Source organism: Coffea arabica, chromosome 6e, assembly GCF_036785885.1.
Source record: "Coffea arabica cultivar ET-39 chromosome 6e, Coffea Arabica ET-39 HiFi, whole genome shotgun sequence".
NCBI classification, from domain to species: Eukaryota; Viridiplantae; Streptophyta; class Magnoliopsida; order Gentianales; family Rubiaceae; genus Coffea; species Coffea arabica.
In genome coordinates, this window is record NC_092321.1 from 55,661,624 (window position 1) to 55,673,921 (window position 12,298).

A 12,298-nucleotide genomic window follows, 5' to 3' on the forward strand; every position below is an offset into this window, starting at 1 on the left:
CGACCGAATCGCACGAAATTCCAACCACATTGAGTCCTTTCCCCAATTGATCTACCATCACCACCTTGTTCATCAACTGTATATATTGCTGTATGCCCGCCTGAGGGAACAACGGTAAGTTCAGCATCTTGTTTCACTCTGTTGGAGCGAAAGTGAGATAACATGGAGGCCTTTTCTCTATATTTCATCTCCCTCCTAGTCGTGTTCATTTCCTTTTCTCTTCCCTTTCTTTGCCACCGTTCTGATTCTAAAAAATGCAAACTTCCACCAGGCACATCGGGATTGCCACTAGTCGGAGAGACACTCCACTTTTACCTGAGCGGCCCTGAAAAATTTATTCATCAAAGAATGAAAAAATACTCCGACGAAGTATTCGCAACTTCCTTGATTGGACAGAATATGGCTGTAATTTGTGGTGCAGCAGGGAACAAGTTCCTATTATGCACTGCAAATGATTTCGTTAGTCCTTGGCTTCCTGCTGTACAATCAAGGTTTTCGAATTGGGTGGTTTCTCTTGGAAAGTCACGCAAGGATGTACACACAAAAATCCATGGCTTTCATCAAGCAGTAATCATGAGTCCAGAAGCTTTGAAACAGTACATACCCATCATGGATTCCTTGACAAGGCAACATCTACAGACTGACTGGGATCCTTTCCAAGTAGTAAAGGTCTATCCTGCATCCCAGAAGTTAACTCTTATATTGGCATGCAAATTGGTGCTAGGTCTGGATCCTGACCGAGCTCAAAGATTTTCTGACTCTTTCGCAGTCGCACAACAAGGTTTCTTCTCATTGCCGATCAATTTGCCCGGCACCACCTATAATCGTGCCGTGAAAGAGGTCGAAAAACTTAAGCAGGAATTCTTGAAGATCATTCTAGAGAGGAAAAAGATGGTTTTAGAGAATAGGGAAAAAGCAGGTTCGGACATACTGTCTCGCACGCTGCTGGATGAAAACGTCCATTTGTTGTCCGACTTGGAAATTGCCCTTTGTCTTGTAAGTTTGATGATTCCCAGCTTTGAATCCACCAGTTCATCAATCACCTTTGTCTTGAAACATCTTTCAGAGCTTCCCCATATCTATGATATGGTTTATAAAGGTACGCTACGGGGTAATAAAATTTTCTTTATCAGTTCAATTATATGGTAGGAGATATACTACATTTCAAAAATTTTCAAGATTATAGCATCTCTGCCGGTGTAGTGCAGATGGCTTCTTGAAATTTTTCAAAAACTTTTTCCTATAAAGTTGCTGATGGCTTCTTGAAATCTTATCGGTTCAAACTTGTACTCAGTGGGAGCAAATTAGAAAAACTCTTAAGGATACACATATACTTGTCCCCCGGAATTTTAATAGCCCTTCTCAGACCAGATTTGATCAACCATGCATTAGTGTATATTCTTCTTAAAGAGGCTAATTAATCAGCGCATGTCTTGAAAGCTTTAAACATCTATACTAGTAGCTTCTTTGATGATATGCAGAGCACATGGAGATTGCCAAGTCTAAAGATCCTGAAGAGCTGCTAAACTGGGAAGACATTAAGAAAATGAAGTATTCTTGGAATGTGATTTGTGAAGCTATGAGGTTAACACCACCAGCCATAGGATCCTATAGAGTGGCCAAGACTGACATCCATTTTGCGGGTATAACCATTCCGAAAGGATGGAAAGTAAGCACCAACAGTTGTTAATCTATCGGGACAAATTACTATTACAAACAGTAATGAGAATTGATTGATGCTCCTACACTTGATCACTCATGATAGTTGTAATTCCAGGTGCTTTGGAGCCCATTCACAACAAACAAAAACCCCAAGTACTTTCCTGAACCAGAAAATTTTGATCCAACGAGATTTGAAGGTGACGGACCAACACCATGCACATTTATACCGTTTTCAACAGGACCCCGAATGTGCCCAGGAAAGGAGTATTCTAGATTCCTGATACTCGTGTACATGTATAATGTTGTGAGAAAGTTTAAGCTGCAGAAGTTGATTCCAGACGAGAAGGTGCTATATCGTGGTGCTCCTTATCCAGCTAGTGGCCTCCCCATGAGTCTACAACCACACTGAAACTTAATCGTTGGATCTTTTCAAATTCAACACTTGAAACGCTTGAAAAAGTCCTCTATTGCTGTTTGAATAATAAAATTCTTAATCGTTTTTGATGGAGTGCATGTATTGAAACAATTAGAACAATTCTAAAAGTTTCCCAAATAATGAACTGCTTAAACAATAATGGATTCCTGGAGTATAAAATTCATTAATCAATTATAATTTTGCACTATCTTGTTTTGCAGTTCTTGTTTCCGTGAGATTTCTTATGTCATCTGTTGTTTGACACAAACACATTTTCGGTTTTTTTTTTTTCTGCTTGTCCTCTTTTGCTTTTTAATGGGTCTTTGGAGTATTTTTATAAGGAGGATATGGACAAATTGTGACAACAACAGAAAATGGAGTCTCACATTTGTTTTTTTTTTTTTTTACTAGAGTAGAAATTTCATTTATAGCAAACCAATGGAGCTGGCGCTGAAGTTATTGAAATAAAATATGAAATTTGAATTCATCAAGTAATTAAATTATTAAGTACTATATCTAATACATTTGAATGTATGCCATATTAAGTGATAAGTGAATGGTTTATTACTTATTTTTTGGAATATGTTTTGTTTAGAAAATTCAGTGCCACTTAATTAATTTAGGTGTTCTATTTCTGGTTATCAAACACTTTTGAAAATGTTAAAATCTAAACCTATTAAATTTAAGTGCTAAATTAGATTATTAAACATAGTCTAAGGGTGCATTTGATCAAACTGAAATATGAAATCTGAATCCATTAAGTTATTGAATTGTTAAGTATTAAATCTAATACATTCCAGTATATATTATATTCAATAATAAGTGAATAGCTTATCAATTAATTTTGAGAGCAAGTTTTGCCTAGAAAATTCAGTGGCACTTAATTAATTCCGATATTCAATTTTGGTTATCAAATGTGTCTAAATATATTAAGATCTAATCTATTAAATTTAAATCCTAAATCAGGTTATCAAATAGGGACTAAGTATTCCTATTTTCTGTAGTATACACAAGTACATAGTATTGCTATGTTATATTTTTTAACCTAATTCTTTCTTATTGTTGGTTGTTAAGGCTATTATAGTCGTACACTATCAGTTTTAGCTTCACTTTTTTAGAGGCAAGCAATTGCAACTATGATTTTTATTTTTCTTTATTCTAGTTAATTTTCTTAAATATGGCCATTACATTTAAAGATAGGCAACTACAGATTATCAGTTTTGTACTTTGCTTTTATAGAAGCAAACACTTGCAAATCTTGTTTTCCTTTTTCTGTATTCTATTCATTTTTTATTATGGCAATTTAAGTGAAGGATATTTTGACAAAAAGAATTCAATGTCATGGAATTTTTTCCTTCCAAATTTAAACTTTAAATTTTGAGGTTGGATATGGATTCAACAATTATTCCACACAGAATTTTTCATCACTTGTTCTAATAATTGTATCAAAATAACTAATCCTAGTGCCTCTGTTTTACTTTAAAGTTATACAGGATGCACGTTTGTCCTTTTGGCCTTTTCACTTTATGTATAATATTGAATTCATGATACCATAACGAAAAAAAAAAGGCAACATGTTTATTTGCAATTTAGGTATTCACTAAAAAAAACGACATGTTTATTTACACTTTAGGCATTCGCTAGATCAATGGAAGTAAGAATATGTCAATTAGATTACTACTATATTTTTGAAAGTCAAAACCATGTTATATATAAAGCTTCTAGACCTAGATGATCTTGCAAAAAAAGAAAAAAAAAAACCAATTCAAGTTCCTAGAGCTGTGGGTAGGATGGTTTGGTATGCAAGCATCCATTTATTGTTCAAAGGTAGTTCAAGAATATTTTGAACTTTAAGGCACAATAGGATGGAAGAAAGGATTTTTTGTAAAATAGGATGAATGGCCGGTTGTAATCCGGTTGCATACCAGATCTAGCAGGAGATTTTGGGGGAAGGGAGGAGGGAAATGTAGGTGCAGGAGAGAGAAGGGAGGGGAAACAGGGGGAGTGCAGTGGGGCGAGGTTGTGGTGGTGGTTGATGAAGAAAAAGTTATTGATATGTGGGTATTTTAGGTATTTTGATGTGTGCTCTTTTTTTTTTTTGGTAGTATTCTATTGTTGTAATTTTTTTTTAGTGTTTTGAGGAGGGTTACCGTAGATTTGTTTTACGATATAGTTAACCATTCTAAATTAAATCTTCATTTGCATAAAATGCAAAAATGTCCTAATGGAACGCCAATTTTTCATTGAAAATGGCAATATAATCATGCAAAATTAGTCACTATTTGTTGCAATCGAATTAAATTTGACTTACTTCCAATATTCGAAACTTCAAAATTGGATTTGAACTGAATATCTTCTATCAGTTATTAATGTACAGGTCTAGGGTTGTTTTTGCATGTATATTTTGTACCCTAAATTATTTTATGCACAATATTACCATATATTGACCTACGATAATTGGACATTTGACTTTCAATTAGCTATAACAATATACCTAAGGAAAGCTATCTTATTGTCCTATAGTACTTTTTTTTTCCTTTTTTGGGAACATGCAACCTAAGTTGGAAAATTAACCCGATATTGAAAATAATTATTAACACATTCTACTAAACTTTAAATTTCTTTTTGTTATGCAAAATCCATTTTGATAAAAATATACATAAATAACACATTTTTAAAAAAATTTTATTTTTTCATTAAATTCTTTACATATTTAGTGTCAAAACTTAAAATCAATTTTCATGAACATAGTTTCTCAAACTATATTTTTAGTCGATGTATTGTGTACTTCAAAATTAGTATGTATTGCAGATGTGCTTCTGCAATGAGTTCTTTCATACAGTAGTCTTAAGGCACTACATATTCTGAAGGAGTAGAAGGGTATGGGAAAGAAAGGAAATGGAGACAGGGCGTTTGGTGATTGGATTGATTTTTGAGGAGGAAAAGAATGGATAGGGAGGGAAAAGGGAAGGAAGTAGGTTTAATTACTTTTTGTCAGTTTGTTTTCTATCCAAAATATGTTTTTCGTTTTCTTTTTTTTGGTGGGTGCATCCAAGTTTGTAATAGTGTGATATTATAGAAAAAAATTTTTATGACTTTTGAGAATTAGTTTAAGAGCCTTTTGTTTGAGAAAATTTTTATGTTTTGAAAGAAGAGTGTCAAGCCAATTTGATATTCAAATCAATGAGACGCAGCCAGTTGAGCCTAAAGAAATTTCAAAGACCATCTTTTTTAGGGTTTATTCATTTGCTGAATAAATGCTAACTAATTCTTATGAAATAAAAAAGGACAAATGTACATGTACAAGTGATGGAATACTAGCGAATGCAATAATTCTTAAATAAGACAAAGTAGAACAAAAAAAAATGGTTATTGTCGGTGGAAATGTGTCAAAGGTTTTAACTTTCTTTTCACCCAAATAAAGAAAGAGTAAATCTTATATATACTGACAGTGTATATACTATTATCGTTGTATCCATGACATATGTGTAAAAATTAGATTTTAAATTCAAATTTTATATATTTGTCATTCATTCAACACTGTCGATGTAGGAAAAATTAATGCATAAAGAAAAAAGCAAAGGCAATATGTGTTATTTTCTCATAATTTTGCTGCTTAAGGATTACAGCTTCACAACCGAATTTTCTCATAAGCTTTATTTTTAAGAAAGCCCGTTTTCAGTTCACTGAACAAGTGATAAATACAAAGCAAATATTCTGCGAAAGCCAAAAACCTTCTAGACAAAGGAATCATATGGAAACGCGACAGGGGAATGTGTCCTGTATGGTTAGGTGCGCCCATTATTTTTCTTTCAAAATTTACGTAGACTTATATTACATCGTTGTTCGTATAAATTTGTTTATGTACATTAAATTCTTATGACGTAAAATAGTTTTGAATCTTTTAAAAAGTACAATAAGTGGATACAAATATATCAAATCACAAATGCACACATTCCAAGTCCAATCAGATGATATCTTTTCCCCTATTTAAAAGAATGATCAATTTCAATTTAGTTAAAAGAAAAAACAAAAATTGTAGTTACGATTTAATGAGTTTGTACAGCCAATGGTCCCTTAAACATCAGATACTAGATAGTGAGTTAGACACGCTCAGGAATCAAGGGTCAATGAGTTTAACCGATTAATTTGGGATCCAACCGAATGATGTCATATTGATGCCATAAAACTAAGTTCAAATGCACATTATTCAGCCTATTACTTTTTAACAAAATCGAGGTTTATATTTGCAAAATACAAAAGTTAAAGTTGTATAGAGCAATTATAAAAGAAGTGATTATCCAAAATTTAGAAGGTCAAAACAAAATACTAGAAAAGTTTTATACTTCAAAAGGCAATTCCTTATTCTTTATAGTCTTCTCCAGCGTGCATCATCATCAGACGAAGGTTTCCAGCCTTCTTCTGCATGCCCCCCTTTTTCTTGGTTTCTTTTTTTGATGATTTACTTTTTTTTTGTGTATCTTTTTTTTTCCTCAAATTTTATTTAGATATATAAATCTTTGGAAGATGCCAATGATAGATTTGTAAATGTACTCTCTCTTTTGCTTTCTTGTATTTTTCTTGAAACTTTTCCTTGTGATTTGTAAAATATGTCATCACCTATTTGTTGGAGAGATGAAATTAGGCTTTAGAGATGAAGAAAATTTCTGAAAAAATTTCAAATCAGCAACGAAAAAAATTTAGAGAAAAAACGAATAAAATCAGGTTTTTACAGGTTTTGTTAGTTCTCAATCCAACCTGGTTATTGATCAGGTTTGACTGAGTTTTTGACAAGTAGTTTTTTAAGGAGGTTTAGACCGATCTGATTTTCAAAAACATAGTTTGGGAGGGCATAAGAATTTTTGAAGAAAGGTCCATTAACCAAGTGCAAAATTACAGGTTAAATCTCACGGCTCTACTAATTTTTTTCCACAGCTGTACTACTTGTTGAAAAAATAAATGTGACCAATATAAGAAGGCGCATTGTTTTCATTACTTTCATTTGCGTTAATGGGTTGGATGGCAATATACAAACTCTCTGTGTGTGGAAAACTTCAAATCTAATCGACCCAAAGCCCAAAATCAGTCATTTAACTTGGCAAAGCAAAATGTATTATTAATCTTCTTTAAAACCAAAAAAGAAAAAAATTCTTCTAACAAGTCTGATGCAAGACTCACTGAGAATTAATGCATGAGATCCCTTTGTGGACCACAATCTTCCTTTGCTCAAACGGAAAGAAAAATTCTTTTGAGCAAGGGTTTATGGCACATGATATAAGAATCTCTTGGAAAGATAACACCAACCTGTCCTACTACTTCATGAACATCAGATTGGCTGTAGAATTATCATAAACTGGTGATGTTATTCAGCATGCTGTCGTTTTCTAAATGGTGCATGTGAGGTTTAAGAATACTTTAAAATAATACTAATAGCAATTTGTCCTATTAATAAAGTAATTCAGATCGGCTCTATAGTAGTGTCCTTGGAGATTTGAATCTTGCGCTAGATTGATTCCCCATTCACAACTGTGCCAAAGAAATTAAGCAATACTACTATGATGGGCAATTTTTAGCACGATGCGAATTTAACATGAAATTAATGGGTTTTGATTGAGATTTTGTCGGTTCGAGTCAGAATCAAGTCGAACTCGATGAATCCGAAAAGAAAACAGGTCGAATTTAGGTCATCCATAAGTTGATCTGATAACCCATTTATGAATTAAAAATAATTTTAAAAAATATAAAAATATTTTATCTAACTAAACTAAATTATTCTTTTTTCCCAAAGTCATTAACTACTTAATCCTAATGAATTTGTTTAACTTGTGTGAAATTGGAATTATTATGTTTGGGCAAATGATGTATTACATTATTTTCTACTTTTATATTGTCTTAATTTATTTCAGATTTGGCTTGAAATAAAACACTTTTACAGCATTTTAAATTATTTTAGATCTGGTTTAGAATTGTTTTATCGAGATTTTTATTACTTGATTATGTCCTATGCAAAATTGGTTCTGTTAGAAACTACAGTGATAAATTAGTAAATTAGAATTATATTTTAGGTCATTCGGGTGACCCCATCTACCAAAAAACTTCAGGTTCGGGTCGGATATCCTAACCCATCACGGTTTGACGAGTTGTGTTCGGATCAGCAGGTTTCTGTTATACTTTGTTCTCAACCGACTCGCCAACCAAATACTGACCTGATTGCCATACTACTAACTAAAATAATATAATATGACAAGCAGAAGTTGGTCTTCTATGGTTGATTTCAGAAATAATAGATAATGCCCAGTTACATTGTGAGTCGATTAAGTAAGCAAAATAAATCAGTTAGGACGCTTGCCTTTTCGTTTTGCTAATTGACTGAAAGGAGGGAAATATAGAGTATTGCCAATATCCCTAAGAAGTATAATTTGAAAAAAGCAATATTGTGTGCTATTAATACACTTTGCTTATGTTATAAACTTCCTTTTATATGCTTACTAAAAATGGTAAATTAATGCCAACATATTAAAAAATAAAAATAAAAATAAAAATCACACTCTCAAATAAAATAGATTATCCAAAATTGTAGTACACGTCTACTTCTTCATGCTTCCACAATAAATTTCATGAGCTTTGATAACTATAACTATTTCTTGATATAAAAATGTGTTACATGATTTACCTTTGGGTGTTTCTTACTTTTTGATTTATTTATATTGCCCTTGAGTAAATCATAAAACATCTCTTTAGTAAGGAGAAATATGCCAACAAGGGAGGATTAATATCCTAACACAATGCTAATACCTTACATTAATCAATTCAATATTCTCCTATTGGAATACTAATACTATATATCTAGTGGTCAATTCAATACTCTCCTATTGGAATACTAATATTATCAAGTGACTAATACTTTAAGGAGAAAAAATCAACAATCTACAAAGGATGAATGGACATTTGGGTCACCGATTTACATAAATCTACCTATATCCTCTCTGTCAAGTTCATAGTATAACCTAAAGATTCCTCAACTCTGCGCGTAATCATATATTCCTCTGATATCATGCTATTTTATCTACTTCATATCGGACAATTATCCATACGAACTAACCAATAATTGAACATCTATTTTGTCACCCTTCATATTGGACAATTATCCTACCAAATAATCAATAATTGAAAACGGAAAATATTATCAACTAACGAATAATTCAACATCTATTTTACCACCTTCATATCAGACAATTATCCATATTAACTAACCAATAATTGAACATCTATTTTGTCACCCTTCATATTGGACAATTATCCTACCAAATAATCAATAATTGAAAACGGAAAATATTATCAACTAACGAATAATTCAACATCTATTTTATCACCTTCATATCAGACAATTATCCATACCAATAATTGAAACGGAAAATAATACCAACCAACCAATAATTGGAAATTTCATATTGTAGTGTAGCTATCAACATTAATCATCCTTGCAATAACTACTAGGAAAACGTCTATGGAAACGTCAACTTCAGCATTATGATTAAAGGTTATTAACTAGGAACCTTGGAAAGTAGAGAAAACTCCATTAATTGTTGAACAGTGGATCCCTTTGTTGCATGTTTTGTACCATGCTGGTTTGATATGCATGCGCAGTACGTTGTCAGTAGGGCACTTGTTTTCTTCCTGTTGTTTTTCTCTTGAGAAGCTACTCTTCATAGCTGCATTCCATTTCTTTATCGAAACTTCAAAAGTTTTTATCCGTAACTATAGAGAAACTTTATTTTACTGTTCGATGAGGTAAAAACACAGTGATCAGAGTATACAAAAGGGGCAGAGTCTCAGTGCAACTGTGCAATAATTTAAAGTAAGTTGCTAAGCATCTACATAAAACCATGTACTATTGTGTTTTATAGAACTTTATATACAGAATTTTATCTAAACTATGTTTTCTAGCTTTTTCTTTTAGTGGATGTTTTATTCATGTAGTTCTATCATGTCATCAACCGAACTAACAATGAGTAATTGCTTTTTAGCTGCATGCAATATGACTTTAAATTAATTCTAAGTACATTATTCAGAACATGAGATTGGCTATAGAATTATCATAAACATGAGATGTTGTTAAGCATGCTGTCGTTTTCTAAGTGGTGCATGTCAGGTTTAAGAATGCCTTAAAATTATAGTAATAGCAATTTGTCCTATTAATAAAGTACTTCAGATCGGCTCTATAGTAGTGTCCATGACAAGTACGTAACTACTAAGGATTTGTCCAAATATGAATTGAAAAACATTTTCCAACTGCCCAACCAGTTGGTGGAATGCTATTCTCCCTCTACACCCTATCAATTTGGATGCAACACATGACAATAGTAACTTCTTTAATGAGAGATGCTCTTGGCGTGTTCTATAGAACCTGCATTGGATCTAAATCTTGACAAGAAAATTTAGGAAGTAGCTAGGGCATTTCCACGGAATGTTCTCAAAACTAATCTAGTAAAATGTTTTCCAAAGACAATTAGACACGTCGTATTCCTCATGTATTCTCAAAAACTATATATAAGAGCAACATCTCTGTGCAATTTATTGCGAACCCGTAAGAAAAAAAAAAAGCACACATATATTCAAAAACTCTTTACGAAGGTATAGGCATTTGGATTTTATTTTCTTTCTTGTAATCAATTTTACTGCTATAAATGTCATGGATCTCTTCAAATAACCCAGACAAAGATGCGCAAACACGGATGACATATAAATATGTCAAAGATCTAATAATTTCCAATTTGGCATCTTTACAAACATAAACTGGTGGAACGCCTACATCTATTAACACATCAAGTATGAAGTATATTGGATTCCAAAGAAAGAGTTATTGAATTATTGGTATATTAATAGGGCATGTCGAATGTGTGTCAAATGGGGGCTTAGATTTAGTTTTAGAAAAATCAAGTTAAATGGAGAGCCAGATTACGTGCAAAGGGACAACAATTTGATTATATATTTAGAATGGTAAATTATGGAAAAATTAGGTGTCCTAACTTGTACTCGTGAATGCCCATCAGAGAAATCCATATTAATGAGAAGGTTAGCATGCTCCAGTCTTGACTAAACTTTTCTAAATGTCTCATCTTGTTCATTCAACTTCATTCCATTTTAAATTGGTCATCTAACTATCTCAAATGACTTTTATTGCCCACTCCATGGAAAGTTTTCCATCAATTCTATCAACAGAGGGTCTCACATTTAGGCATGTCAATAGCGTCGGGGTAATCTGAACCTATCATGTTGTTTCATGAGTATGGGTTAAAATTTTTACATTTCAAACTCTATTTTGATCTAGATCCTATAAAAGAATTATGGGTCTTGACAGGATATGATTTTGTAAATTTTTTGCACAAATTCGATCCAAGCCCATAACCCATTTAAAGCAACAAGCGAGTTCTAATTATTAACTAATAGGTCTACTTTTCATATGTTTTGAGTGTTTCACTACTAACAAAAATACTTTTCTTGTGATGTTTTACACTAATAACCAATATGTCTTACCTGGTGATTTTTTATATGATTTATTCTTTTATTATAGTCCTGTGAGTGACGTTTTCATAATACCATTATTTAGTTAATCAATTAGGAGTCATTTCAATTTTAGATAGTGGTACCATTGCAGAGATCCTTAATTAGAATTACAAAATAAATTCAAATATCAAATTGGTCAGAAATAAAAGTTAAGGATTAAATCAACATTAATAAATTATTTAGAGATGAAATTGGCCATTTTCCCAAGTAGTTTAAACTCTCAACGTCTTCTTTTCTTTTTTGGAAAATTTGTCATTTTTCTTCCTAAACTTTTCACTAAAACCAATTTCGTCTTTAATGATTTTTTTTTTACCAATGTAGTCCTTCAATTTTTATTTGCTATCCAATCAAATCCTTCCATGGTGGTTGTAGACACCAAATTTTTGTCAATTTTTAATATTTTCCCAGGATTTTTCTATTTAATAAGTTATTTATTTTCTTGTATTTTAATGTACATTTTCTCATTTTTTGCAGGTTTGCTTTACGAAAAGAGAAAAAAAAAAAAACAACAAAACAACAAAAATAAAAAAAATCAATCAAAAAATCATTTTGATCATTTTGTTTCACCAAATTAACTATTAACCCATTTTCACACTCAATGACCAGGGACTTGTCTTTTCATTAATTGAGAAATCATCATTTTGGAAGATTGAG

General features: G+C 32.1%; 1 protein-coding gene across 2 annotated transcripts; it reads left to right on the forward strand.

The window, feature by feature from the left end:
- On the forward strand, positions 1-2,166 carry LOC113697598 (beta-amyrin 6-beta-monooxygenase-like). 2 transcript variants are annotated; one of them, XM_027217281.2, is made up of 4 exons: positions 1-114; positions 272-1,099; positions 1,482-1,669; positions 1,778-2,166. In XM_027217281.2, the coding sequence occupies exons 2-4, from the start codon at positions 349-351 to the stop codon at positions 2,069-2,071; spliced, it is 1,233 nt and encodes a 410-aa protein (XP_027073082.2). In that variant the 5' UTR covers positions 1-114; positions 272-348; the 3' UTR covers positions 2,072-2,166. The 2 variants fall into 2 exon arrangements, with proteins under 2 accessions (XP_027073082.2, XP_027073080.2); XM_027217279.2 differs by lacking the exon at positions 1-114 and having other exon boundaries at positions 122-1,099.
- Positions 2,167-12,298: the final 10,132 nt, after the last annotated feature.

What these genes read in the sequence shown, in the direction of transcription:
- LOC113697598 (XM_027217279.2), top strand. Translation starts at nt 163, where the DNA reads ATGGAGGCCTTTTCTCTATATTTCATCTCCCTCCTAGTCGTGTTCATT. An exon ending in CTATGATATGGTTTATAAAG is followed by an intron (nt 1,100 to 1,481) that starts GTACGCTACGGG and finishes GATGATATGCAG; the next exon opens with AGCACATGGAGATTGCCAAG. An exon ending in CCATTCCGAAAGGATGGAAA is followed by an intron (nt 1,670 to 1,777) that starts GTAAGCACCAAC and finishes TTGTAATTCCAG; the next exon opens with GTGCTTTGGAGCCCATTCAC.